This window comes from Aspergillus heteromorphus (genome assembly GCF_003184545.1).
Source record: "Aspergillus heteromorphus CBS 117.55 chromosome Unknown BO70scaffold_1, whole genome shotgun sequence".
Taxonomy (NCBI): domain Eukaryota; kingdom Fungi; phylum Ascomycota; class Eurotiomycetes; order Eurotiales; family Aspergillaceae; genus Aspergillus; species Aspergillus heteromorphus.
In genome coordinates, this window is record NW_020290406.1 from 2424946 (window position 1) to 2450619 (window position 25674).

Consider the following 25674-nt stretch of genomic DNA (forward strand, 5'->3'; position numbering starts at 1 on the left):
CATGGCTCCATAGGGCTGCTGAAGAAATCCGGCTGGTCAACCCTCCCTGCCTGCACGGACTCCGTGTTCCACTCGGCCTGCCATTCTGCTGTCTAGACCCTTAAGTAGCCACCCCACTGCTGGCATCTCTCGCTATCTACCACCGTATAGTAGATGGACGTTAATGTCGATCAGTGTCTGTCCGGGATCTGTACCTTTTGTGATTGCCGTGATGTGATTGTCTTGATGGCCTGTCCCCTGCAGCTGCAATCCGGAGTCAAACATGTCACATGTCACTACCCAATGAGTGTATACAGGAAAATCCTGCGTTCCAGAGTCCGGCTGCGGGATGTTCATTGTAAATGAGCTGGAGTGCTTCTCTCACCCCTTCTCCCTCCCTCCCTCCCCCCTTCACCTTCACTGCAATGGTCTCCGCTTTGTCAACGAGGCTAATCCCGTTTGGCCGGCGCAGTCATGGCCGGCACCTGGTCCAGGAGTGTTGTTTACTCGCCGCTTCCCCCCACGTCCTATCTTCCATCTGAAGTGTTCCTCTCACTTCGCAGTGGATCTGGAATGTGAAGTCTCTCGTTTCCACTCTCTCCGAGGACGGACTTGGCATCCAGCACGACCAGGATGGATGAGCACTCCGGAGAGCTGATTGTGAAACTCCTGCATGAGGACGCAGAGGCGGAGATGGGGAGGTGGAAGGGGAAGCAGAGGGAGGGCGCCCTGATTGATCGACAACTTGCCATCAGCGTCTGGGAATCTCAACTGCAGCAGTGCGCCCAGACTACCCAGGATCGTAAGATGGCTCTCAGCATCTCAAAAGCGATCTACAACGACGGTGTGGCCCTCGCCGTGGCAGCCCAGGAAGAGAACAGAGCCCTGGCAGATAGGATGACCGCAGTACGCATGGCAGGCCAGCCCCAGCTCGCTCAGCAACAGCCCCTGCAGCGTCTCGCGGCGGAAATGGCCCACCAGGCGACCAGAGCGCTCGAGTCCCGGTACGCCACGAACCGTCCGGACGACGCGATGTCCCTCGACGGTGCCTCGGTAAGCTGTACGGCGGAGAGCTCCAAGGACGCAGCGAGACGTCATCTCAAAAACGAGCCGATGTCGGAATGCGTTGCGTGCGTGGATTCCTTCCCTCACTCTGACATGATCGAGGCCCCATGCGCGCACCTTTACTGTCGAAACTGCACCACCAAACTGATCGAGGACTCTCTCGTCGACGAGTCGCTCTTCCCTCCCCGTTGCTGCCGATTGCATATTCCTTTGTCGTCCGTGCGTGCTTCCCTGGGCCATGATATTGCTAGACGGTTCGAGGCGAAGTCGATCGAACGCGAAGACCCGTATAGAACCTACTGCTCCAACGCCGCGTGCGCCAAATATCTCATGCCTTACGAGGTGTATGGATATATCGGCTCATGCAGACATTGCCAGCGACAGACCTGTACTTTGTGCAAGCGACGGGTTCATCCCGGTACTCCGTGCGTCGACGAGCACGGCGAAGTCTTGAATCTTGCGAGAGAGCAGGGATGGCAGCGATGTGCAAGATGCCGCAACCTCATCGAGCTGGGAATTGGCTGCAACCACATCACGTAAGTAGCCCTCGCCGTATCCAAGGATGACGGTTTCCTCTAACACGGCACCAGGTGCCGCTGTCGATATGAGTTCTGTTACGTTTGCGGGGTGGAGTGGAAAGATTGCACGTGCGAGCTGTGGGACGAGGAGAGGCTGTTGCTGCGTGCCCAGCAGGTTGCCGGTCGGGACCAGGTCGAGCCTCCTGCTCAGGTCGAAGTGGCGCGAGTCGCCCAGAACCTGCTCGAGCGACACGAGTGCGATCACAACGGCCGCTGGAAGCGCATCGATCAGGGACAGCAGTGCGAGGAGTGTCACGACTACCTTCCCGATTTCATCCTCGAATGTCGCCAGTGCCACCTACGCGCGTGTGCTCGTTGCAGGATGAACCGTCTTTGATCGACGTGACCCATCTTCGTTGCACCTTGTGACATTTTAAATTGAGGTCTGCTGGGATGGTCATCGCGATGTGCAGAGCCAACATGTACCCAGAGACTGCTGGTAGGTAGTGATAATAATAATAAGAACAATAATGAGAAAAACGTGTGATTGTCCTCCGTACTGCACTAGTAGTTCCTTCGGTTTGGGAAAGTCCGGCGGATTCGGCAACCACGACATCATCTTGAGGCAAGTTTGGCTCGTCCTGCAGTCACTGCGTGTCCTTTCCCCCTCCAACTCTCTTCCACTCGATTGCTCCTGATCTTGCTTCGGGGTCGCCCCTCGCTCCAACCCACCATGTCCATGTTACCCCCGGCTGTACACAGAAGGATCGAGGAGTGGATGTCGAACTGTCATTATGAGAACCCCCGGTCTAGAGTGCTCGTTTCCCATCCACGTAAGTTCACCGATACCCCTCGACACGAATGAGAACACTCACACTAGGTAGCAGCCAAACCAGCACCGCTGTCCCTTGCTGCTCTCCGCCAACTCGACCAAGCCATCGAGCAGCCAGCTCCGCTCCCAGAAAATGAGCACCGCGGATACGAACGTCGGCCACGCCACAAGACCAAAGAGGACCGGTACGAGTACAAAGTGAGAAAGGGTCCTGGGAAGGGCGAGCGTGTCTCGAAGAGAGGGACGAAAGTCACCAACGACAACTTCCACGCTGCCAACGTGCCCTGTGACCGACTGACCGTACGTCTTCCCAACCATCAAGGAACTATCATGCTAATCCTAACCACTCTAGTTGAACCCAAAGCATGCCCGGGGCATTTTCAACAAGGGAAAGGCATCGCCGCCCATCAGAGCTCTCCCCACCGAAACACCAGATCTCGTCGGCTTCAGCACATCTTGGAATTCATATGCTGGGCCTCGTCGACTCCCTGACCCGGGGTTCTCTGAGAGGTGCTTTCTACGGGGATCTGAGGCGTCCGCACCCAACGAAAATGATTCCGTCGATGAATCTATGGAGGGGGGTGTTGGGTGCAATTATCCGGGCTTTCATGCGAGGTCCGCTGCGGACCCGGTGGTGGACTATCTTTATAGTGAGGACTGGGGAGCTAGAGGTGGTGTGTCTTCTGGGCAGTGGCAGGAGACAGGGGCTCCGACGTATGAGGAACTTGCGACTGGTTTTGACAAGCCGCGTCAACGGGTTGAAAGGCAGGATGAAGCTGTAAGGGCTGCCGCAGCAACCTATCGGCCTCCGGTGGTGTCGTCGGGCCAAGGCTGGAGGCAAGATGAAACCCCAAAAGCTTCTGCAGCAGCCTGTCGGTCTTCTAAGCTACCGCCAAATCCAGCTCCTGGGCTCTTCAAATTCCATTCCAGGACTACTGATTCGAAGCCACGTCAGACCCAGGCAGATAACATGGGCGAAGATGCAAGCTTTCAACGCCGTACTGCTCCGGAGAGAAACTCCCCTTGCTCAGAAGTCCAGCCACAGAATTACCCTACATACGCCATACAAGCGCACACACAGCAGGTTGATGAGGCAGCTCCCGGAAAGAACCTGAGTTTCCCCGAGCAAGAAGTTAGGCCTGACCGATCTGGGTTACTGAGTCCGAACCCGGGCTGGCAGTCGAACCCTGTTTTGGAAAGAGAATCTCACAATTCTGTTGAAAACAGATGCCGCGACATGGATCTCAGTGATGGCGAGTGGGACTTCGCAAAATCTGACTGCTACAGCCCCCTCTCCCAGATCGACGCCAAAAGCGACTCTTCGATGTCTTCATTTTTGTTCGTGGACAACACCAGGCAACACCAGGCGAGTCAGATGAGCCATACATCCCCCACTCTGAACGTCGGAACGCCGCAGCATGAAGACCGATACTATTCTCTAGGTATCGAGGATATACTGAGTGAAATGCCTTATGCTCCCAATCCCAGTGTTGTCTCAGACACCGGTGCCTACACCGAGGATTGTTTGAAGGATTTGGAGGCAGCCATATATGGGCATGAGACGCTAGCGAGCCCCCAAGGAACAATGCAGGGAGTGATGAACCTAGCAGCCGACCAAATGTATCCGAATTCTCGAGAACATGCATGTGGAGGGCACTCCCAGCAGGCGCAGGAACTCACAGCAGAACCCGCGCCCGCGAACTTCTCTTCGACGCCATGGCTCGAGACGAGAGTGCGAGGCCTCTACCGGGATAGAGCCAACACGGCTGGCTGGGACACGGATATTAATGATAGCCTTGGAGAATTTTGGCAACCAAGGCGGCTATACTGAACTTGTTGGAGGGGGATACTGGGGTACGATTGCTCGATTGCTGTTGGGACTTGCTTGGCTGGAGACTAGTATGTACTCTGATTGCTTGGGCCATGGTGTGGTGTTGGTGTATTAGGATATGCCAGCAGAATCTACTACATTCACGGTGCATCATCCCTCCGCTAGGATTATAAATGTGGAATTTGCAGTCATCGAATCACTAGCTGTTGTGAATGGTGAGCGTAATAGCCCATTGACGATGACTGCTTTTTACCCTGTGCTCTTTTCTTTCCTCCCTCTTTCTTCCTTCTTATTTAACGATTATTTCCCCTTTTTCCTTTTAGCAATTGACAGTTTACATTTACATCCCATACCATTCTACCCTAATCTACAGGTTTATTTCCACCCCCCCAGACCTCACCCGGCCAGACAGACAGACAGACAGACAGACAGATGATCGACAAGGAAATGCTTTTCTGGCCCCGGTTACGGGTTAACTACCTTAGGTCCTAACTAGTACCTACTGTAGGAATATGTAGGTGCTACTACTAGTGGGGATAATAGTGTAGATAGTGGTGTGGTGTGGTGTGGTATCATATGCAGTATGCACATCATAGGATCTAAATAATGGGTATTGAGTTGATTTGGTGGGTGTTGTTGATGGTGCGCACGTATGGTATTCGGTCTGAAATGGAGAGGGTATAGTAAGTATAGTACGTATAGTCAGTAGCATGAGCGAAGCTCTGTCTATGATTTATTATCTGCCAGTCTGGAACCTTGTAGGTATGTGTGCCGTGTGCCGTGTCCGCGGGACTAGGAGGTTAGATAGGTAGTTGTTGTGGGTAGTTACTTAGTTGGTTGGATCAGTTAGATCGTGCAGACTGCAGTCTGCAGTCTGCAGTCTGAAGAACCGATCTCTCGGGTCTGTCTGTCTGTCTGTCGAAGGACGGGGACGGAGACGGAGACGGAAGCGAAAGCGAAAGCGAACAGATACTTCTCGATGTCGGACTGCCTGTCTGCCTACCCACATACGTATAGTACATGCTTCCACCTAGGTACTCTGGAGTGGGTAGGCCTGTCACTTTGATGCCGATCTGATCGTCCGGATAGATCTGCATCTAGATCTGCGTCTGCGTCGTTGGTACCTGACTACCGGACGGGTTGGGCTGGGTTGGGTGTCGGTACTTTTGTCGTGTCGTTCTTGAGTTGCTCTGTTTCTCGTTTGTAGTTTCTCGGTAGTTGTGTTATATTTTGTGGTTGTGGCTGGGCTTGTTTACTTGTCTGCCTGTCGGTCTGTCAGGCTAGGTAACTAGTAGATAGTAGGTAGGTAGGTAGTAAATACTTTACTATCGGTTACTCAAACTAGATCCACCATAAGACCATAACCACAACCACAACCACAACCACAACAACCACAACCAACCCTGCCAGTCATCCAGCCAGCCAGTCTGCCAGTGTCACGCCGATCATCCGCACCCGACGATCTGGCTCGGCGGGCCCTCGCAACGTCGTCCGTCCGGCCGTCCGTTCCATTCCGTCCCCGTCCCCCCTCCCCTGAAAGACCGAGCTGCGCCGTTCAATAGCCCGGAGTAGATGGCCGTTGGTGTTGGTGTTCGTGTTCAGCCCCGAAAGCCCGGAAGATGCATGCATGCAGTTGATAGATTGACGGGCTATCTACTCCGTATGAGGACAAGATGAGTAGGACGTGGTGTATGGGTTGTTTCTGGTAGTTTCTTCTGTCGGTACCAGTGTCAGTGTCAGTGTTTGGTCCCCGATCTGCTGCTCCCCGCCGATCCCGATCTCCTGGTGACTGGTGACTGGTGTTACCGGAAATGGGTCCCGGTGGTGTGGTCTGGGGGCTGGCTTTTATTGAGTTGTTGCTGCTGTTGTTGCTGCTGCTGGTGGTATTGCAGATCTGTAGAACGAGAGAGGGCTATCATCAGCAGAACTAACGTAAGTCATCCAAGTCCATAAGTAGCAGAGAGAGGGGCATCGTATCATGTCATCGGACGGGGATCACGGTCTGGCTGATATACACATAAGTATATACATACATAAGGTACATACATAGACCGGCTCTCGGCTCTGGCTCTGGCTCTGGCTCTGGCTCTTGCAAGGTTGGATGCATCCAGCCCAACCCCTCGTCCTTTCGTCCTCCTGCATTGGTCGAGATCCTTGTCCTGCTTGCAAACCCCGGTCTTTTGGTGCTTTTGTCCGGTCCGGGATTCGAAGGAGCGGGTGAACCTGGTCGGTTGTGTGGTGTGTGTTTGTGGTGCTGGGATAGTGACAGTGGCAGTGACAGTGACAGTGACAGACTTAACGAGCGCCTGCTTACGAGTTGTTGTTCATCTACCGGGTTGGTCTGGATCGCTGAGACCTTTCTTGCAGATTAACTGTCTTGACCGGTCTCTTCCTTCATCGCCAAACATCCACTTACCTACTACCTTCCTCCCTCCCTTGTCTACCTCTCCATCAGACAATACAAACCCACCACCATCCACCACCATCCACCACCATGTCCACCCCCCTCCCCCTAACAGAGGAGAACCTCTCCGCACATACCCAGCAAATGGAATCCGTAAGTCCCATCCAGACCCCTCCCCCCCCCCAAACCCAACCAACTAAACCCAACCCAACTCAACCCAGACCACCCACACGCACACCCACAATCACAACCACACGGACAAACACACCCACCCCATCCCCTCATGGGTCGAAGAACTCATAACAGAAGAACGAATCCGCCTCTCCATCTCCCAGCACGCCCTCACCCCGACAAACCCCAAGAACATCTCTCCCGACGACATTCAAGCCATCATGGACGCTATCACGGTCACCAGCCCCAAGACCCACCCCTTCTACACCTCCAAGCTGTGGGACACCGCGCCCCCCAAGACCGCGGACCGCGTGCTGTACCGCGAGACGCCCCTGGAGCGGTTCCTCACCCCGGGGAATTGCGAGCCCTGCTATTTTGATAAGATGGCGTTGGCCGCGGTGGGCATTCAGTATGGGAGTTTGGAGAGCTGTGGGGTGAGGAGGGCTATGGCGGAGAGGAATGTTGAGGTGGCGAGGATGGTGAGGAGGGATGCGGAGAGTTAGAGGGGGTGGAGTTGAGGTAGAGGTAGAGGTAGATGGAGAGGTAGAGTTGGAGAGGTGGGTTGGTTTGTCAGGGCTGATTGTGATGGTTCTCTCGTTCATGTGTCTGCTTGATTGATGAGTGGTGTAGAGGGTTGGTTCGTTTACAGCTGGCATATGCTAATACCTTGACCAACCAATGCGTCGGACTGGACTGGACTGGACTGGACTGGGCTGTTTCTTCTCTTTCACATGTCTGCCTGATTCATCGGGGTATCGAGGAGGGCTGGGTGATTTCTTTCCACTTCCATGTCAAACCCCATCCGACACGGCAAGATACTATCTTATTTTCATAGCATGTCGATTGGCAGCATCTCGAATGCATGCCGACCAATCTACCAACTGACCACAATGACCACCTCAGACGTACTATTCGGGTATACTGCAACTGTAAGTCTGTAACTGCAGCTATAGCTGCACTATATCCGCAACTGCAACTGCAACTGCAACTGCACCGCATCTGTAAATGTAGGTAGGTAGGTAGGTAGGTAGGTAGGTAGGTAGGTAGGTAGGTAGGTAGTCAGGTAGTAGGTAGACAAACATACCCATACCGAGCAAAACAAAACAAACGGAACCACAAAATCAAACGAACATGCTATGCCGCAATCAAACCAACCCTCACCCTCATGTAAACTCCCTCTATGAATATGAAATCAGAATATGAACACCCCCCAACCCCCGCCCCCGCCCCAGCCCCAGTCCTCATCCGACAATCTTTCCTTCCTTCCTTCCTTCTTTATACCACGACCAACCTCTCTAGTATATTATAACGGCGACGCCGCCCCCACGGCCCCCGATCCCCGAAACAGCGCCTTATTCCGTACCACTACCTCCACCGGGTATTTCCACTGCATGAAGCGCGTCCAGCCTGCGAAGATATTGTCAGCATGGTTCAGATGCACATCGTCCCAGTCCACACCAGTCCAGTCCAGACTAGTCCAGTCCAGACTATTCAACCAACCCCAATCCCAACCCCACCACACCCAAACAGTATGCCCAAAACCAAACCAAGAAAGAAGAAAGAAGAACACATACTCCAATAAGCACACTTTCTACCCAGAAACTTCCCGACAAAAGGCACTAGCACCATGGTGAGCAGCAGCTCGAGCTGCTCGATGCTCTCGCGCCATTCCTCCTCGGCGTCGGAGTCGGAGTAATCGGACAGCGAATCGAGGTCGGAGGCGGAGGTAGATTCGGAGGGGAGGGAGGCGATGTCGTCGTCGGAGCCGGAGGAGTAGGATTTGTCGTGCGAGGAGACCATGTATGCGGAGGTGGTGAGGGAGGCGGAGGAGAAGGACATGGTGGTGGTGGTGGTGGGGGTGGATTGGGATGGGCTTGTGGTGGTGTGGTGTGGCGTGGTGGTGGTGATGTTTTGTTGTTGGATGGTGATCAAGCAGGACCTGCCTACCGGGTAGGAAGAGAGAGTGGCATAGATTGACTGAGTGGTTGATTGATTGGCAGGCTGTATAGAAAGACAGTATCACTAGAGGTACTCCTCCGTAGTCCGGACTAGTCAGTTGATAGCACCGGATACCTCAGGACAGCCTAAGCCTGATGACTGATCCGCTCTCCGCTCACGTGACCTCCATCATAAGAATACCGTACGACACGGTAAATACAGCGTGACTCAAAGACACACCACCTCACCACGTGACCGACCCGAACCGCGATAACCAGCCAGACGAGAAGAAGGCGCTCTCTCCCCTTCTTCCCCCTCCCCCTTCAACCCCCTCACGAGTTTCAAAAAGAAAAGAAGAGCAACGAACGGCATCACCAACTCGATTTCGAGTCGCTGCACCGCTAACTCCCGTCCCAAAACCCGTGGGCGTTGCCATCCCCGAAGAAAGTCAGCACCACAAAACTGCCACCCAACATGGCGGAGACTGTACGTCACACCCCCGTTTTCCCTTTACCGATCGGTTTCTCTGCCCACATTTTCTTTTCGCTGTCGCTGCTGTTGTCGGGCTCGACCTGACCTTGGACTCTCCGCTTCGCTCTCGAACCACCACTCCTCCCCTTCACTTACCCCCCCCCTTCTCTCCCTCCCCTCCCCCGAAGTGTAAGTGAGAGACCCAACTGGTACGAGCTCGGTCGGTTGTTTTTTTTCTGTCTTGTTTTGTTCGACAAATTTTGTCGCCTGTTTGCTTTGTTTGACCAGCCCAGACGAGCGAAAGAATCCCCCGCTAACGCCTCCCGGATCAGCAGGTCGATACACCTGCGCCTCCGAAGCAACGCAAGTCCGTCGCATTCAGTGAAGGCGCCGTCATTATGGATACAAACGGCGAAGTGACCGAGGCCGTTCCGGCCGTGGAGAAGCCCGTCGTGGCTGATGCTGAGGGTATACCCCCTCTCCCCCCCCCCTCTTTCAACAATTTCACGACCCGATAATTGACCACCATACAACAGACAAGTCCGTCGACGAAGTCACCGAGATGTTCAAGGGGCTGTCGAAAAAGAAGAAGACCAAGAAGCCCAAGGACAGCGAGGCGGCGGGCGACGACGAGACGCCCGCGGCGGACGGCGAATTCGACCCGTCGGCCCTGAAGAAGAAGAAGAAGAAGACGAAGAAGGCCGACCCGGGCGACTTCGAGGCCAAGCTGGCCGAGGCCGGCATGGCCGAGAAGGACGCCGACGCGGCCGCCGACGACACCAAGGAGGACGAGATCCCCGAGGGCGACCACGAGGCCGGAACCGGCATCTGGGCCCACGATGCCACGCAATCCATCCCCTACTCGCTGCTCGTGTCCCGATTCTTCTCCCTCATCCAGAGCCACCACCCCGATCTGCTGTCCAGCGGCACCAAGTCCTACAAGATCCCCCCGCCCCAGTGTCTGCGTGAAGGTAACCGTCGTACCATCTTCGCCAACATCGCCGATATCTGCAAGCGCATGAAGCGGTCCGACGATCACGTCATGCAGTTCCTCTTCGCCGAATTGGGTACCAGTGGTAGTGTTGACGGTAGTCGTCGTCTGGTTATCAAGGGTCGTTTCCAGCAGAAGCAGATTGAGAACGTGTTGAGAAGATACATTGGTATGTCTTCCCTATTACCACTATCTTCCCTCCCTTATCATCATTACCATATCTCTCCTTCCCTCCTTCCCCATCATTCCTCAATACTGACAATCCCAGTCGAATACGTCACCTGCAAGACCTGCCGCAGCCCCGACACCGAGCTCAACAAGGGCGAGAACCGTCTATACTTCGTCACCTGCAACTCGTGCGGATCCCGCCGTTCCGTCGCCGCCATCAAGACCGGTTTCCGTGGACAGGTCGGCCGCAGAAAGAGACAGGGTTAAGCGTGTTGCTCCGTCGGCGTCGTCGGTATCTGGAAAATTCTTGTCAAAAGGGAGGGGAAGGAAGGAAACATCACATCACCCATATACACACCCAAAACATTATGGTGGTGACTGTGCCCTTTTATGCTATGCTATCTTCTGGCGCGGTTATGACTTGTTTTGTTTTTTTCCCCCGCCCTTTTTTTTTTTTTTTTCTCTCCGTATAAAGACTTCTTTACCTCTTCTTCTACTTTTGATTCTGATTCTTCGTTTTCCCTTAATCCTCGTTGTATTCCATCTTGATACGATGCGATGCGATGTGATGTGATGTGGATACGTGGATATGTGGATATGACCGTTGTGGCTGGGTGGGTATTTTATGATAGGCCGGTTTCCGGGTGCGTGCGTGCGTGCGTGCGTGCGTGCAAGTAAGGGATTTCAAAAAGAAGAGATGAGATGAGAGTCAAGGAAAGGGAGGGAGAGAAAGAGAGAAAGAGAGAAAGAAAGAGAGAAAGAGAGAAAGAAAGAGAGATGAATGAAGTGAAGTGAAGTGAAGATCTCTGAGCATGGATGGCATGATAGGTAAATGGATTGGTATGACATGACCCCTCTTATCTATCTAGTGTCTTTGTCTTCCTCGTAGGCGGTGTCTGTGTCTGTGTCTGTGTCTGTGTCGTTCTTGTGGTGTCGGATCTATAATATACCCCACCTCGATGAGTCGATGACTGATGAAAGGAGGGATGTATGTATTGAGGGAACCGAAATGCTTGGTTTTATCATAGGCTATGTATGTATGCAAGATGAAACATCGACTTCATGGCAGGTAGTAAGTAGGTGGATAGGTAAGTAGGTAGGTAGGTAGGTAAGTGGATAGGTAAATAAAATCAACAAACATGCATATGTGACAAGATAAGGTATATAGCAAGATAAATATTCACATCACAAAACCCCAAAGGGGCGAAAAGAAGAGAAAGAAGGACATGCCAAATTCAAAACAACGGCTTTCCTTCCTGCCCAAACTCAAACAACAGCTTGATATCAAACCAGAATGCGAAATCCAAATCCTGAGTGGGGACCGTGATGCTGATGCTGATCTGATGTCCCGCCGATCGACGCCCTGCGTCTTCAACTCAACTCTTCGAGTTCCCCATGTTGAGATGCGCAAGGAAGGAGGAGACGTTGCGGGTCTGCATGTAGACGGTGCCGGGGCCGGTGAACCTGCAGGCAAGACCCTCGCCGGCGCTCCAGTTGGAGATGATGCCGCCTGAGGCCACGCGCTCGATCTTGTACTGGCAGTTCCAGGCGACTAGGTGGCCGTTGTTTACGTAGTATCTTTCGTCTTCGGCGAGCTGGATGTCGTTAGTTGGATTTGTTTGTTTAGTTTGTGTATCTATGTCGAATTTCCCGGATTTGAGATGGGGTTCACATACGTCTTTCTTGATGATCGCTCCGAAGCTCTGCATCCAAAGCAAACCGGCACCCTCAACTTTGAAGATGAAGAAGCCTTCCCCGGAGAACACACCCTTCATGAGCCCCTGGGTTTTGTACTGCATTTGGACACCCGTTGTGCAGGTAAGGAATGCATCTCTGCCTACAAGCCACTCTTTTGTGCCGTCCAACCGAAGAACAGTAACGTCTCCAAGCACTGACGGAGCCAGTAAAAGCTCTCCAGGGCCAGTATAGGTTGATCGAGCGATTTGCCCACCTGCAAGGGCTTTCATCCATCCGAATGAGAGGGAGCCTCTAAGGGACATCGAGGGGGACATTGCGATCATGATACCTATTGTGATATCGGGCGTGTTAGCTTCTCCTTGAGAGTGACAAAACAAAGTCAGGGTGGTATACCAGGCCTCGCCTGCAGTGGACATCCTACTGCTAGCTGGATGGTCAAAAGAGTGTTGGTGTCTCGATGACTGATCCTGTAGCTGCCACCGTTGAAGGTTCCTATATCGTCCCCCGAGGTTGACGTCGCCCCCACAAATTCCTTGGGGGCAATTTTGCTTCCAACAAATGTATCTGTCTGCGATCGAACAATGCCTCGAGGGGTTGGGGGTACTACGTCCGCATAGCTCAAGTCAACCGGATTGGCAGCGAATGACCCGGATATTTCGGTGGCATAAAGAGCTTTCTCGTTCATTGGTGGGTTGGAGAGACCTTCCGATGGCGGCGTCTGAGAGAGTTCCCTGTTCTCGCCATTTGAGGCTACCTGTATAGGAGGCGGGGGAAAACTGGGGGGCGAGAAGTTCGGGACAGCCTGGGGCGGTGGTTGAAAAGCTAGCGGATTCATGAGAATGATGTAATGATTTACATGGAGAATAGCGTCTTACTGGGACCACTGGGAGGGGCTAGAGGATAGGTTATCAGCCCTGGCTGAACAGTTTGTTTTCGGGGCATGGTAGAACTCACGAGAGAACGAAGGTCCCTGGCCTGGGAAAGGCGGATAGATGACTTGCTCAGACATTGCGCCCACAGTAGATCATCCAGCACGGGGCAGTGATGACTTGGAGTAAAGTGCCAAACTGCGGCTGATTGAATGCTATGAGTTTGGTTGAGCTGTGTGGAAAGTGACAATGACCGTCTGCCGTTTAGGGCAATGAGACGAAGTAAAATGAAAGCGGTTCGAAAGAATTGACCGCATTGCGAGACACATCATCGTCTTTAAATTATCTGGCGGAACATGACCTTCGAAATGAGGGGGTAAGCTCTGGTGGTAGACCAAGCGGAGCTACTGCATGCTGCATGGTGATCGCCCCTCGGCGCTTAGGGAAGGCCTCTGATAGCCCTGCTGGGTGACATCCAAGCAGAGCACCAGGCGCTAACCAACACCATTGGCCGGAATCTTAGTGCCTCGGAAGAAGTCAGGCCCCAATCCCCGAGCCCAGAGCATGAGGGTGGGACGCGTCAGAGTGAGAGAGGGGGGGGAGGAGAAACCAATGAGGAGACTGGTGGATGGTAGTTGTTGAGATACGCGCCTTTCTCGATGCACATTTGGGCGCATACCCAGTAACTTCGCAGTAGAAATTTAACAACCAGAATAAGCAAAAAAAAGTGCTCGTCTGATTGAGTGGTTTTCGCTCTTACGGGCCCTATAAACGTTTCGAATCGTATATCTTCACTGGTTGACATAATCGCATCGTCCCCTGATTAGTGTGAGGAGGTCTTAGATGCAGCTTCCAGGATAGCTACTATATCCGGGCGATTCCTGTATCGGGCTGCATCGAGGGCACTTTCGCCATAGTTGTCCAGTCGATAAATATCGGCTTTGTTATCGAGCAGTAGACAAACGAGGTCCTTGTGTGCGTAATAATGTACTGCTGAAATCAATGGCGTGTAGCCGGTGAGGTTCTGAGCGTTTACATTCGCCCCAGATTCCAGGAGCAGCTCAACCATCTCTCTATAGCCATCGACTACGGCGTTGGCTAGAGGCGTTGAACCATCTCCTGCGACACTTTCGATGTCACCACCCTTGTCCATAAGCAGCCGGGTAATATCTAGCTGGTTCTGTCGCACTGCTAGGTGCAAAACACTAAACCCCTGTCCGTCTTGATCTTCGATGTTTGCTCCATATCCAAGGAGCAAGCGAGTCATCTGTTCGTTTCCTAGACACGCAGCTATGCCGAGTGGTGTTGTACCATTGGATCTAGTGCCCAGGTTCGCATCGGCTCCATTGGCAAGTAACCTCTTTGTTGCCTCCAGATCCAACTGCTCGACGACTTCAAAAAGCGCTGTGTATGCTCCATATTCCTGGCCGTTGATATCTGCACCGTGTCGGCTGAGTGTCTGAATGGCTGTATCCGAATCGCATCTTGCAGCAAACACGAAGGCCTTTTGTCCCATCGCTCCATATTGCTGGCTAACTTCGGCCCATTTGGCCAGGAGCCAGTGACGGACAGCATCTTGCTTATGTTGATTAACCCATTCAAGGCTAATTTGATCCTCTTCACCAGGAACTTGTCGTTCGAATATAACATCCGGGCCGTGAGTAAGCCACATCAGGATGGTGTTTTTGGCACACTCCCACTTATCCTGCTCGCCATCAGGCATAGCCAAGTGCAAACCCAAATCTTCGAAATTTCCTAATGTCTCCAAGGTAGACTTCAAAGAGCGTCTGCTGGCTTTGTTAATGGAGATGTGCCATGCGATCCAACCGAGTTGTCGAGAGAACCGGGTCCACCAGAGATCCCGATGTTGAAAATCCATCCACTCCAGAGTCCGAAAATTCCGTAAGGCGTTGAAATATGTCAGTCTAGGGTCGGATTGAAGGAGAGAGCATAGCCGATCAATCCCTTCCTGTCGAACGGTATCCTCAGCATGTATCATTGCACGCTGACAAAGATAACCAAGCTCATATAAAGAACGTTCGAACTCCTCTCCCTCAGAACGCTCACAGAGCCATTGAGCAATGGAGAAAGCTTCCGTCCAGTTCCCATTCGAGATTAAACTTTCAATTTGCACCCTGACCCTGCTCGAGTCCGCAGCAAGCTCTGGCAGCAGCTGTCGAGATTTCAGAGCCGGAACAATACACAACAAGGCATCTTCTCTTGACCCGAGGCTCCCCGACTCAAAGATAGCAACTAGCTCATCGATGCGCTTGCTATAAGCGATGAACCCGTTTTGCGAGCCTGGATGTATATCTGCATCCCCGCCAAGGGTCTGTAGACCTTGGAGGGCACTCCGAAGGAATTGGATGAAGATATCCTGAGCAGCCATGGTTTCTAATGTGTTGTTTGTTTTCACGGTGAGGATTGACTTGTCATTCGGGTGTGTGTCAGAGTAGTATCCGAAGAGTTGATGGTCGAATGGGATCATCTTGGATGAAACCATCTTTGCTTCTCGCTGGCGAAAGATCCATTTATGGAAATAGAGGTCGGTTTCTTCCTTCCCAGCTTCGGATATTGTTAGTCCGACTGCGCGACCTAGTCCGCTATGGAGCCATTTCGGATCGGATTTCAGAAGTGACCATGTCCATAGTCCCAGCACGGCTTCAAGCTCGGTTTCGTCGACTTTCCATTGTAGCGTGTCTTCGGATCTTTCCAGCTTGATGGTGTAGGTTTCTGTAGTGGGACTTGTAGTCTTGTCAAGAGACTGGCAGGTGAACGCAAGATCGAAACCAGCAGTATCCCCAGACATGCTCTTCCAGCTTGACAGGATGTTCATTGTAGATTCAATCGTGTCTGCGAGGTTTCGAGCCACCCGCCTGATTGGGAGGTCATCCCACGCCAGACTTGATTCTTCGTCGGGGTTGGACGTGAGCCGCGCCAGTTGAATCCTCGTTTGCATCAGTCTGGCCCCTAGACTGGGTGATTGACTTGAAGTTTGAGATGTCCCAGACGATGTCCCAGACGATAACCCAGCATCCAAAACCAACCGAAACCCCTCAACCCCAAGAAGATAAAACGCAAACCAATCCAACTCCTGCTTCTTATGCTCGACAAGATGTCTCTCCTCCCCCTTCAGCCTATTCTCCTCCGGCCCCGTCCTCTTCGTCCTCAGACACGTCCTCACAACCGCCATGACAAACGTCGCGCCCATCTCCGCCAGAATAACACTCGCATGCAGCCCCCTCTCCCCCACAAACTGCAACACAAAGCCCACCATCGTAACCGCCACCGTGAAATACAACAGCAGGGAACTCTTCCCGGGATTCTCCGGGCTCCGTACCGATTTAATATACATCAGATTCTGGGTCAACGTGGATCCGGGGCCTTCATTGACCCCGAGAAACGCGCCGAAGACCTGGTCGCCGACTTCCTGCTCGCCGGGCTGCAGCCAGTAGATTTTGCTGGGGGTTGCGGGGCGGAGGTAGCATTCGGTGGAGGCGCGTTCGATGATGAATGCGCAGAGGAACATGCCCGTGCAGAGCATCATCGTCCCGAGGAGGAAGAGCGGGAAGGCGTAGCTGACGACTAGGGAGCCGTCTTTTTTGAATTGTTGGGGGAAGAGGTACACTGTTATTGCGGCGTAGATGAGGACTCCTAATCACTATAATTAGCTCGTATAACACAACGACAACACTGGAGCGAGTGAAGTGGAGGTCCAAGTCCAAGAAAAGAAACAAAAATACAATAACAGAAAGCACAACCTCCAACTCACCACCCTGCAAAACCACCCCCGTCACAGCCGCCGCATAAAACCACCCCTGACTCCGCCTTTCAATCCCCTTATTCAGGGACAGATTGGGAACGTCCAGCTCGGGGAGATACCCCTTCTCATCGAGGATCCAGTTCCCCTTGCCGGCGACCCAGACGCCCTCCTGGAGAGCGTCCCGCAGGGTCCCAACGCGGAAGGAGCGCTCTTGGGTCTGAGCATCCACGTCTTCCCACCCCACAACCTCAAGCATCCGAGGTCTCCCCAGGACTCTTGAGATGCCGCCCTCGTTGAACATCTCCGCCGTCATCTCGGAAACACACGAGAGGAGCTCATTCTCGGCGTCCCCGGGCCCTTCTTGTGCGCGGCCGATGAAGGCGCGCAGAGAGGAGTTGCCGCATACCCGGATGACGGAGACCACGGCCGTGAGAATGCCGATGGGGGCGACGCAGAAGAGGAAGTTGTCGAGGAGGCTGGTGGATTCGGAGAGGAATTGCGTGCTGAGGCGTTCGCCGAAGAGGGAAATGAGGGGGGCCTTGAGGGGGGTGTTATTATCGACGGAGAGTTGCGAGGTAGATGGAAGTGGAGACAGAGAAGGACGGAGAGGGAGAGAGAGAAAACATACCAAGTCCGTGGCGAGATCATCGGCGAAGTCATCCCATCCGGTGGCCAGCGCCCCGGGACATATCAGTAGTAGAGCGAGAGATGTGAGACACCACGACATGATTAGCGAGGCATACAGAATAACCGTCTACGAACAAGCTGACAAGCAATATTCGATGTTTGCTGCGAATACAGAGAAACAAGCATAGAACATCGCTGGATCCAGTATACCTTCCATCCATATGTAATAATAATAACCGCCAGCTAGCCTTGTACATAAGCGCCGTCTCAGCCCCGCGTGGGCGCGATATGTTATCGAAAGTCGAAACACCAGCTCATCATGCATACCCGGGCGAGCACTGCCCTGGGGTGGATGTTCGGCGCATCGCCGATAGTGGTTGATTGGATTCCGAGGTGCATATTACTTACTAGTAGCAACCGCCCCTGTCGGGCGAGCAGCAGGGATGATGCGCCCGTGGTCACATTGCGAGGGCATATCAGGTCACGGATGTCGGCGCTAACAGGATTTATCTAGAGCACGTCATCTGGGTAGAAGCAGGGGTTAACACATAATTAATGGGGGGAAAAGTAATCTTCTTGAGCATCATAACTGAAATTAAGGAGTCTGATAAAACATTACGCTCGAGAACAACCTGTTTTCCTTAACAGATTTCGGTTCCTCGATGGAAAAAGGTCTATTCCTGGAGTCCTTCCAGGAGACCTTAGCATGGGAAGACCTCACGGATGCTTCTATGATTGAACAATGCCTTGACCATGACCAAATCAATCTGCGACGCGCTATTCCAACTAACTCGAACGGAACGTTCCGGAAGAATAAAAAGAAAGAAAAAGAAAAAGAAAAAAAATCCACCAACGCCATCCCTATGAGCCAATGAAAGGGGCAAGAAATACTACATGAAGCCATTACGCTGCGCTCGGCTTAGAAGATGCTGTTCACAATGTTAGAGCCCACGGTAGCACCGGCACCGAAGATGGCTAGACAAGCGTCAGTAATCAGGTTCATCGAACAGGGACGGAAAGGCATCGCCAGCAGGTTCCAGTACGCCTTGCCGTATGCGAGCCTGCTATCCAGGGTACGTACCGGCGTTGCCCATCTTCTTGCCAAACTTCTTGCCCTGCTCCTCAAACTTGCTCTTCTTGCCATCGTCGCCCGGCGTGGAGCCACTCTGGCTGACTTCGAGGGGCATGTTCCCATAATTGGTCGGGGGAGGGGACGAGAGAGCCTTCTCGTCGAGAACGTTCACGTAGCTTCGAGGGAAGATACCCTCCAGGTTGGTCCGCTCATTACGACCACGCCACCCTATCAACCGTGGTTAGCTGGAGATATACAAGCGGGCAGGGCAGCCATACAGTCGGCATTCATGTGTTCCAGAACTTGGACGCGATCGTGCGGTTGCAGAGCCAGATCGCCGGGGTCTGTGGGAGTATACGCATAGAGCGCCGAGGCGACGGACAGCGCCGGCGGGGGCTGGGCATAAGCGGGAGGCGGGATGGACGGGGTCGAGTATTGTTGCGGGGGAGGCTGTTGGTAGGAGGCCTTCTCGTTCAGGGACGTGTTGGCGAACTGGTTCGTGGGAGGCGAGTACGGGGCAGGAGGCGGCTGCGCAGCGACAGGTGCCTGCTGCACTGGCGTGCGCTGCTGAGGGACGGGGCCTCTGCTGCGTTCATTCTCGTCACTCGGTAGTTGCGATAGGATCGACGAGAGCTGTTGCGGAGTGATGACGGATGAATCTGCGAGAAATTCGAGTTCCTGGATGGTCGGAGGTGTTAGCGAGCGATGGACTGGTGATGCGATGCAGCGAGGGGGTTTATCAAGCGACGCAGACAGGGGATGTCATCCTACCGATCGGACAATGCGGAGCGACCGGTTGGTCATGGCCGAGTAGAAGTCGCCCTGGGACGCCATGGCAGGCCAAGGAGTGGACGGAGTAAGGTTAACAGATAAGTTTGGGTCGGGTAAGATGGAAACAAAGAAGAAGCGAGAGAGTGGGAGGAGAAGGGGCGAGTGAGGGAATCAATAGTGGAATGATGGATGGATGGAGGGATGGAGGATGAATGAATAAGGTATCGGCACGCGGGGGACCCTCCGTTGGTTCTCCTCTTACTCAGACTCGGTACCTGAGGCTTCCCCCAGGCCGGGTCCTGACTGCTCCCCTCCGATTGGCCCAGGGAAATTAGTCGGACTTGTCATTTCAGGCATCACTGTATCGGGGTTCAGTGAGTACGTACGAGCCACTCTGCTTGAGACACCATCCGACTGTCTCTAACGGTCGCTCGGACTGGTTTCTCCTAGATACCCCTGCTAGGACGCTGGTTGACGCTCCCCTCCACTCTCTGTAACAGTTCATGTCTACCAGAGAGCTCTCACTCATTGCGATGCCTTTCCCTCTTCGTGGCCATCACCTACGGACGAATCTCTATTTTGAGGACCCTTCCATGGTGAAACCGTGAAGGGGGCGGAGTCGGTCCCACTCCATCTTGGTCGAGCCTCGCGATCGGTGGGTGATGTTCGTTCCGACGGGCTACGATCTCTGCTACATACTGGCAGATATCCTTGACTGAATGTTTTTGCTGGCATATATCTGATAAATCATACTGGTGACATCCATTTTGTTTGTGCACTAAACATGATAACTGGGAGCCTTCTGCTCAAAACACATGGGCGCCATTTACTATAAAGCAACCTCAACCCCCGCCAAGACTGACAGTCATGATTATGTCTCAGCGAGGGACTCCAGCAGACTCTCACCCATCCCCAGACACAACAAGTCGTTTGGTTGATACCATGACCACCGCAAAAGAAAGAACAACTCAGGCTTGACGCTTCAAAGCATCGACCACTGCCAAAGCATCGGCCACTGGATCCCCTGCTTCCTCGGCACTGTCCTCTTCAACATAGTGACTCTTGTTGAAGACGGCTATCTTCGTCGCCAGTTCGGGATCGAGAGCTTTCAGCCGCGAGTCTGGTCGGTAGAATCCCCGATGGCGCATGCAGCAACCACATTCAGCGGTACAGTGGCCGTGGAACCCGACCATCTCCTTTCCCTCGCCGGAGTCGGGCATGATATAGCACCGCAAAGGCCTCTCGCAGCACCGGCACCTCCGACCACAGCAGCCGCCGAGTAAGGCACAGGCGATCCTGTCCTCTTCCCATGCCAGCGTCTGTCCGTCGCTGTTTCGATGGTGCCGAAGAAAGTCAAACTCGTCGGTCAGAGAGCCTGATGGTTTGTCGTAGTCCAACGCTCTGGATGCCCTCTGGCAGCGGAAGTAGTGTTCCTCCGCCAGCGTGACTTGCCGCTTAGGATTGGAAGGGCCCGGGGTATGTATCAAAGAGGATGCCGGCTGCTCTTCCTCCTTCTGTCTTTTGACTCTCTCCAGACAGGTGATCCGCTGCAGGAGAGCAAACTCCAACTCCTCGTTCTCCTTGTGTCGTCTGATCCAGTCTTTCTGGATATTGATTTTGTCTGGCATGTGCCTCTCCTGCAGGCTTGCCTTGTGTCTGAGCCGGGTCTTGATCCTGTCATAGGACGCGGTGTCGTCCCCCACTTTCATGAACTGGGAAGAATGGAATACTTTGGTGATCTTCTTGCAGGGGCGGTCAAAGTAATCCGATACCACCGTGGACATCGGGTGAGGACTGTGAAGCCAAGATAAACTTGGTACGACAGAGGAATGGACTGTCATCTTGTCTGGCATTGTTGATCATCTTGGGGGTTGTTCTTGGGAGTTGCGAGTTGTAAAACTAGGAAGGGGAGGGCTCTGATGGGACGCAATACTATGTTTACTGACGTAGAATACAGAGGTAAAAGCGTCACAATGAGGGAATGCCATGGAATCGCCTACCAGGGGAGCGTAGTATGTTTTGCTTTTGGTGGCATTTGGCTTGTGCCTCGAAAAATGCAGACATGTGCTACCCCCCGAATCTTTGGACAGATTCAGCTTGTAGTGTTGACATATCACTGGATGTAGTAGATCGCCTATAGTTCTATGCCGAGCCGCCTCTTGCTGTGATTACAGAGACTTGAACAGCACCAAGATACGATGAAGCTGAAGCTGCTCAGCTAGGTGGTTGCTACATGCTGAAGCAACAGAATGTATGATGCTCTCAAGCAGCGCCTCAAACATCAACACCTTCCATAGTGACGCCTGTGTGATGGGTTACCGGGATTGGGATCCGGGATTGGGATCCGGGGTCCAGATCTCCATCCAGCCTAGCTGAGGAGGTTATATAAGCAGACCATACACATAGTCTATTCTCAAGTCCACTTAACGCCCATCTTCGATGCTGTTTACACTACACCTTGACTTTGTTTACTACCCGTCAGTCAAGGTACACGAACTCAAAGTTATCCTATAGCTGTGGTAGGCAGTTTCGCTGTATATACCAGCAGAATGCCCAAACAGTCTCCGAGGCAATCACAGAGATTCACAGACAAGAACCAGATGATCTGCAGGGCCAGAAGAAGACCGTCGATCTAGCCAAGCAGACCAGATCTACTGTGTACGAAAGCAAGAGATGGTGAAGAAGGCCTGCAGGCCAACACGCTAAACCCAAGCGGGACCCCGCCAGAACAAACAACGATGACTGCAATGGCATGACCAGACCGTCCCAGACAAACCCTCACAGTCACCATCTCCAGAGTCGCCCAACCGAGAACCCACGCATCCACAACCAATCCCCTTTCGCAGAAGAACCCTCAAGATCACCTTCTCGGTCACAATCACAATCACTATACCCAACCCAACCCAACCAACGGAACGGGTACAATCGACCGGGGGCATGATGTCAGTTGCCCTAACCCCGAAGCGGCCTAGCGTCGCTCGCCCCTCTGACTCCGCCATCCCAGGGCTCGAGAAGCTTCCGTGGCGTCGATATAAATTCGGCGGGCCTTGAACATCCCTCCTTACGACACCTCACACGATCAACCGCTACCACTCCCACGACCGCCACCCTCGCATCCCACCCACCATTCTCACCAACCCAACCCTTCTCACCCGAACCTCACCGTCTACCTTCAAAATGTCCGACTGGGACAACGTCACCCGCATTGGAACCAGACACACTGGTGGCCCTGCCACCCGCGAGACCGTCGTCAAGGGCAAGAGCGCCTTGAACGCCGCTCAGCGTCAGGGTCTGGTCATCGGTACTGAGAAGAAGTACGCCACTGGCAATGCTGTACGTCCTCCCTCCTTCCGTCCCTCCACTTCCCTTTCTCTCCGTCTATTTAGAGCGCAGCCTAACCCACTACCCCTCTAGTCCGCCCGCTCCGGCGCCGGCGAAGGCCAACACCTGACCAAGGTCGACCGCAGCGACGACATCGTCAAGCCCAAGACCGTCGGCCTGGCCGTGGCCGACGCCATCAAGAAGCGCCGTAACGAGGACCCCTACAAGATGACCCAGAAGGAACTCGCCACCAAGTGCAACACCACCATCACCATCGTGCAGGACTTCGAGCGCGGTACCGCCACCCCGGACCAGAAGGTCCTCGGCGCCATGGAGCGCGTCCTCAACGTCAAGCTCAGAGGTGCCGGTATCGGGCAGGAGAAATTCCCCAAGAAGAAGTAAATCATGTCCGGGGGTGAGCCTGGTTGCTTTTTCTAGGGGTGTTGGACTGGACAGGTTTTCTTTATTTTGAGGGGGTTTTTTTTTGACTATTACGCACACCTTTTGGGTGCTTTACATTATGATGCCTTTTTTCTTCACTTTTTTTTTTTCAATGAGATCCCATGATTCTTCTTCTTTTTTTTCTTTTCTTTTCTTTTCATTTTGGTTTCTGGTTCTGCTGGCCGGAGGGATATTTCTATACGATTAAAAAAGATGTAGTTTCGGGAATCATGGTTCTTAGGGAATGTTTCTGGGAGAGACAGACTTACAGCCAAGAAGAATGATAGATAGAATGTTGCCCTGCACCGTTTTTGAGCCTGGAAAATACTACTACAGATCTATATTTCATCAATCAATCAACCACTTAAGAAAACTGCACTACATTGCATCATGCGTGCCACAATCCCACCGAACACAGCAAGATAGGTAAGAGTAAAGTAAGTAAGAAGATACTTGAAATACTGGAAGAAAAAAGGGATAAGAAGCAATGGTGGTTTCTTTTATTAGGACACACTCAAAAGCGACCAGAAAAGCAAACTATGTGGTACCAACTCCGACTTTATCATGGATAGATAGATAAGTAGTAAGAAACTTGCAAGAAAAAGAAACTCAAACTCATGCCCTCCCTGAATCGCCTTCCCGAGGTTCTTTCTTTCCGTCCTTTTGCTTTCTTGCTTTCTTTCCTTCTTTCTTTCTTCTCTCGTAACGTAACGCGTGCGCCTGTGACTTTTCCCCCTTTCTACTTTTTGAGTGAAATTTTGTTGTTGTAGTAAGAAAAGAAAAGACAAGAAAAGACAAGAAAAGACAAGAAAAGAAAAGAAAAGAAAAGAAAAGAAAAAAAAAAGTTTCATCTCTTCGCCTCATGACACATACATACGATGCGATGCGTTGCGTTAACTGGTATGGGGAAATAAACACTCGGAATCTCTCCGTCGTCTCGCGCGCTTCAGATTCAGCTTCACGTTCACCGTTCACCGATCACCGATCACCGACACTGATCACTTCTTTCACGTTCACCGTCTCATCTGCTCCCGCTCGACCTCGTACATGAAGTCGAAGTAGGACTTGTCGAAGTGGTGCACACGGACGTAACCGTCCTCTCCGCCGGAGGCGTAGGCGGTTCCGGAGGGGTGGACGTGCACCGTGTTGAGGGGACCGAAGTGACCGCGCACACGGCCGATCTCGTCCTCGAAGACCTTGTGGTAGAAACGCGCCTCGAATTTACCCTGGCGGGCGGAGGTCGTGGTGACGTCCATAGCGGCCTGTCCACCACCCAGGATCACGTACTCCTTCTTGGGCGTAATGCAGGCGCTGTTGAGGGGGGTGTCGGCGACGTAGGTTTTGAGGATGGCGAGGTTACGGGAGGACATGAGCTGGGTTGCGTTAGCGGGGAATGATGATATTGGTGAATCGTCACGGTGGGGGTAAGAGAGCTTACCTTGGCGGACTTGTCTTTGGAGGCAGTGATGAAGTAGGTGCGGTCGGGGGAGAACTGGAGGTCGTTGATCTGGTGGTCGAACTCGTGGGCCTGGACGTTCTCCAGCTGCTCACCGGTCTGTTGGTCACGGTGTTAGCTGGACTTCCGCGGACTGCGGTCTGCACGGCCGCGCAAAATAGAGCATAAGAATAGAGAAAGAAGGGTCTCTCCGCACCTTTCCATCGTACTGGCTGACGCTGCCGTCCTCGTGACCGGCAATGATGTACTTGCCCATGAAACTCCATCCCGCAACGGTGGCCTTGCTCTCCTCACAGGTGATGCGCAGGCTCGGCTCCTCGGCCTGGACGTCCAGTCCGTCGTAGTTGATATCCAAGACCACAATGGTACCCAAGAAACCCATACGCTTCTCCGTCACGGCCAAAAGTCTGCTTCCATCCGGGGTGAACTCGACCCGCTTCACGGCCGTAGGGAAGTCCCACACCTTCACGCACTCGCCGGTCTTCACGTTCCATAGTCGCACCGTGTTGTCTGCCGAGCCGGTTGCCAGAAGAATCGTGTTGGGGCTCACATCGACCGTCCAGATGGCACCCTGGTGTCCCGCGTAGGTACCGAGTCGCTCGCCGTTGGCCGACCACCAGGCGCACACAATTTTATCCTTAGCCACGGAGAAGATGAGGTCGCCATCGCGGTTGAACTTGATCTGGTTCAGAGACCGTTCCTAGAAGATTTTCAAGACTTGTCAGCGACTACTGCCCCGGCCAGGTTCGGTTTTGGATTTTCCGGTCTTTTGGGGGAGGCGGCATGGCATTCCAATGTCGGGTAGGCAGGCAGAGGAGGAAGAGGTAAACGCACATGGCCCGAAAGCAAAATAGGCCGCATATTGGCCTACCACGCGATGAATCTGGGGGGGGAAGGAGATGTTGGATCACAGGTGTATTGCCCTCTGTGACCGGAGACGTCTAAGACCTGCGTGCTGGAGCGGAAATCCTTGCGGGGTGCTGGCGGGCTCACGTCGTCGGCGTCGTCAGACTAGTTTGAATTTCATCGCACAGTCCGGGCTTGCCCGCCAAGACTTTCCTGTTCGAGCCTGTTCCGTATGAAACGGCCGTACCGGAGGGAGAGTTGTTCCGGCCGGGGAGACTAGATGTCATGTGACACCCATAAGCCCTGGAGGGATGCCCCGAATGCCCCGATCGGGGAGACTGCGCTAGTGGGCTGTGGAGCCCGCCGTAGGGCCGACGGCAATGGCGCCGGGGCTCCGAAGATCTCGACGCGGCGGCTTTCGGGGAAACTTTTCGATGCAACA

The 25674-nt window shown here is 53.3% G+C and overlaps 12 protein-coding genes across 12 annotated transcripts; 5 read left to right on the top strand and 7 right to left on the bottom strand.

Annotated features, from left to right (window-relative positions):
• The first annotated feature begins 717 nt into the window (after positions 1–717).
• BO70DRAFT_357912 (E3 ubiquitin-protein ligase) lies at positions 718–2079 on the top strand. The gene is made up of 2 exons (XM_025542153.1): positions 718–1580; positions 1635–2079. Exons 1-2 carry the CDS (start codon positions 787–789, stop codon positions 1957–1959), a joined length of 1119 nt encoding a protein of 372 aa, XP_025404508.1. The 5' UTR covers positions 718–786; the 3' UTR covers positions 1960–2079.
• A 216-nt stretch (positions 2080–2295) lies between these two features.
• Positions 2296–4225, top strand: BO70DRAFT_425437 (uncharacterized protein; the record flags this gene model as incomplete). Its single annotated transcript, XM_025547688.1, has 3 exons — positions 2296–2395; positions 2450–2694; positions 2747–4225. 3 exons carry the CDS (start codon positions 2296–2298, stop codon positions 4223–4225), a joined length of 1824 nt encoding a protein of 607 aa, XP_025404509.1.
• Positions 4226–6719: 2494 nt separating this feature from the next.
• On the top strand, positions 6720–7303 carry BO70DRAFT_349087 (uncharacterized protein; the record flags this gene model as incomplete). The annotated part of the gene is made up of 2 exons (XM_025541640.1): positions 6720–6782; positions 6851–7303. The coding sequence occupies 2 exons, from the start codon at positions 6720–6722 to the stop codon at positions 7301–7303; spliced, it is 516 nt and encodes a 171-aa protein (XP_025404510.1).
• A 729-nt stretch (positions 7304–8032) lies between these two features.
• Positions 8033–8674, bottom strand: BO70DRAFT_357914 (uncharacterized protein). The gene is made up of 2 exons (XM_025542154.1): positions 8375–8674; positions 8033–8207 (listed from the first exon to the last, which is right to left on the bottom strand). The coding sequence occupies exons 1-2, from the start codon at positions 8637–8639 to the stop codon at positions 8104–8106; spliced, it is 369 nt and encodes a 122-aa protein (XP_025404511.1). The 5' UTR covers positions 8640–8674; the 3' UTR covers positions 8033–8103.
• Positions 8675–9151: 477 nt separating this feature from the next.
• BO70DRAFT_357916 (translation initiation factor eIF2 subunit beta) lies at positions 9152–10638 on the top strand (the record flags this gene model as incomplete). Its single annotated transcript, XM_025542155.1, has 3 exons — positions 9152–9677; positions 9746–10369; positions 10469–10638. The coding sequence occupies exons 1-3, from the start codon at positions 9608–9610 to the stop codon at positions 10633–10635; spliced, it is 861 nt and encodes a 286-aa protein (XP_025404512.1). The 5' UTR covers positions 9152–9607.
• A 1106-nt stretch (positions 10639–11744) lies between these two features.
• On the bottom strand, positions 11745–12901 carry BO70DRAFT_367792 (AIM24 family protein; the record flags this gene model as incomplete). Its single annotated transcript, XM_025544584.1, has 3 exons — positions 11745–11963; positions 12045–12394; positions 12460–12901. The coding sequence occupies 3 exons, from the start codon at positions 12899–12901 to the stop codon at positions 11745–11747; spliced, it is 1011 nt and encodes a 336-aa protein (XP_025404513.1).
• A 2157-nt stretch (positions 12902–15058) lies between these two features.
• On the bottom strand, positions 15059–17425 carry BO70DRAFT_349091 (uncharacterized protein; the record flags this gene model as incomplete). The annotated part of the gene is made up of 4 exons (XM_025541641.1): positions 15059–15108; positions 15276–16589; positions 16708–17236; positions 17327–17425. 4 exons carry the CDS (start codon positions 17423–17425, stop codon positions 15059–15061), a joined length of 1992 nt encoding a protein of 663 aa, XP_025404514.1.
• Positions 17426–17858: 433 nt separating this feature from the next.
• BO70DRAFT_357918 (SH3 domain-containing protein) lies at positions 17859–19368 on the bottom strand. Its single transcript, XM_025542156.1, has 4 exons — positions 19169–19368; positions 18676–19075; positions 18407–18625; positions 17859–18300 (listed from the first exon to the last, which is right to left on the bottom strand). The coding sequence occupies exons 1-4, from the start codon at positions 19229–19231 to the stop codon at positions 18245–18247; spliced, it is 738 nt and encodes a 245-aa protein (XP_025404515.1). The 5' UTR covers positions 19232–19368; the 3' UTR covers positions 17859–18244.
• Positions 19369–20136: 768 nt separating this feature from the next.
• BO70DRAFT_392161 (uncharacterized protein) lies at positions 20137–20952 on the bottom strand (the record flags this gene model as incomplete). Its single annotated transcript, XM_025546266.1, has 1 exon — positions 20137–20952. One exon carries the CDS (start codon positions 20950–20952, stop codon positions 20137–20139), a length of 816 nt encoding a protein of 271 aa, XP_025404516.1.
• Positions 20953–21829: 877 nt separating this feature from the next.
• On the bottom strand, positions 21830–22332 carry BO70DRAFT_18971 (uncharacterized protein). The gene has a single exon (XM_025538495.1). It carries the CDS (start codon positions 22165–22167, stop codon positions 21871–21873), a length of 297 nt encoding a protein of 98 aa, XP_025404517.1. The 5' UTR covers positions 22168–22332; the 3' UTR covers positions 21830–21870.
• Positions 21999–23040, top strand: mbf1 (multiprotein-bridging factor 1). The gene is made up of 2 exons (XM_025542157.1): positions 21999–22501; positions 22583–23040. Exons 1-2 carry the CDS (start codon positions 22346–22348, stop codon positions 22889–22891), a joined length of 465 nt encoding a protein of 154 aa, XP_025404518.1. The 5' UTR covers positions 21999–22345; the 3' UTR covers positions 22892–23040.
• A 903-nt stretch (positions 23041–23943) lies between these two features.
• On the bottom strand, positions 23944–25247 carry tif34 (translation initiation factor eIF3 subunit i; the record flags this gene model as incomplete). The annotated part of the gene is made up of 4 exons (XM_025544585.1): positions 23944–24303; positions 24369–24485; positions 24583–25086; positions 25221–25247. 4 exons carry the CDS (start codon positions 25245–25247, stop codon positions 23944–23946), a joined length of 1008 nt encoding a protein of 335 aa, XP_025404519.1.
• Between the last annotated feature and the right edge of the window lie 427 nt (positions 25248–25674).

Bases quoted from the DNA above. Each gene is read 5' to 3' on its own strand.
- BO70DRAFT_357912 (XM_025542153.1), top strand. From the start codon at position 787: ATGGCTCTCAGCATCTCAAAAGCGATCTACAACGACGGTGTGGCCCTC. The intron at 1,581-1,634 runs GTAAGTAGCCCT...ACACGGCACCAG, and splicing joins ATTGGCTGCAACCACATCAC to GTGCCGCTGTCGATATGAGT.
- BO70DRAFT_357914 (XM_025542154.1), bottom strand. From the start codon at position 8,639: ATGTCCTTCTCCTCCGCCTCCCTCACCACCTCCGCATACATGGTCTCC. The intron at 8,208-8,374 runs GTATGTGTTCTT...ATATCTTCGCAG, and splicing joins TAGAAAGTGTGCTTATTGGA to GCTGGACGCGCTTCATGCAG.
- BO70DRAFT_357918 (XM_025542156.1), bottom strand. From the start codon at position 19,231: ATGGCGTCCCAGGGCGACTTCTACTCGGCCATGACCAACCGGTCGCTC. The intron at 18,626-18,675 runs GTATGGCTGCCC...CACGGTTGATAG, and splicing joins GGAACACATGAATGCCGACT to GGTGGCGTGGTCGTAATGAG. The intron at 18,301-18,406 runs GTACGTACCCTG...ACGCTTGTCTAG, and splicing joins CAAGAAGATGGGCAACGCCG to CCATCTTCGGTGCCGGTGCT.
- BO70DRAFT_18971 (XM_025538495.1), bottom strand. From the start codon at position 22,167: ATGGCGGAGTCAGAGGGGCGAGCGACGCTAGGCCGCTTCGGGGTTAGG.
- mbf1 (XM_025542157.1), top strand. From the start codon at position 22,346: ATGTCCGACTGGGACAACGTCACCCGCATTGGAACCAGACACACTGGT. The intron at 22,502-22,582 runs GTACGTCCTCCC...CTACCCCTCTAG, and splicing joins AGTACGCCACTGGCAATGCT to TCCGCCCGCTCCGGCGCCGG.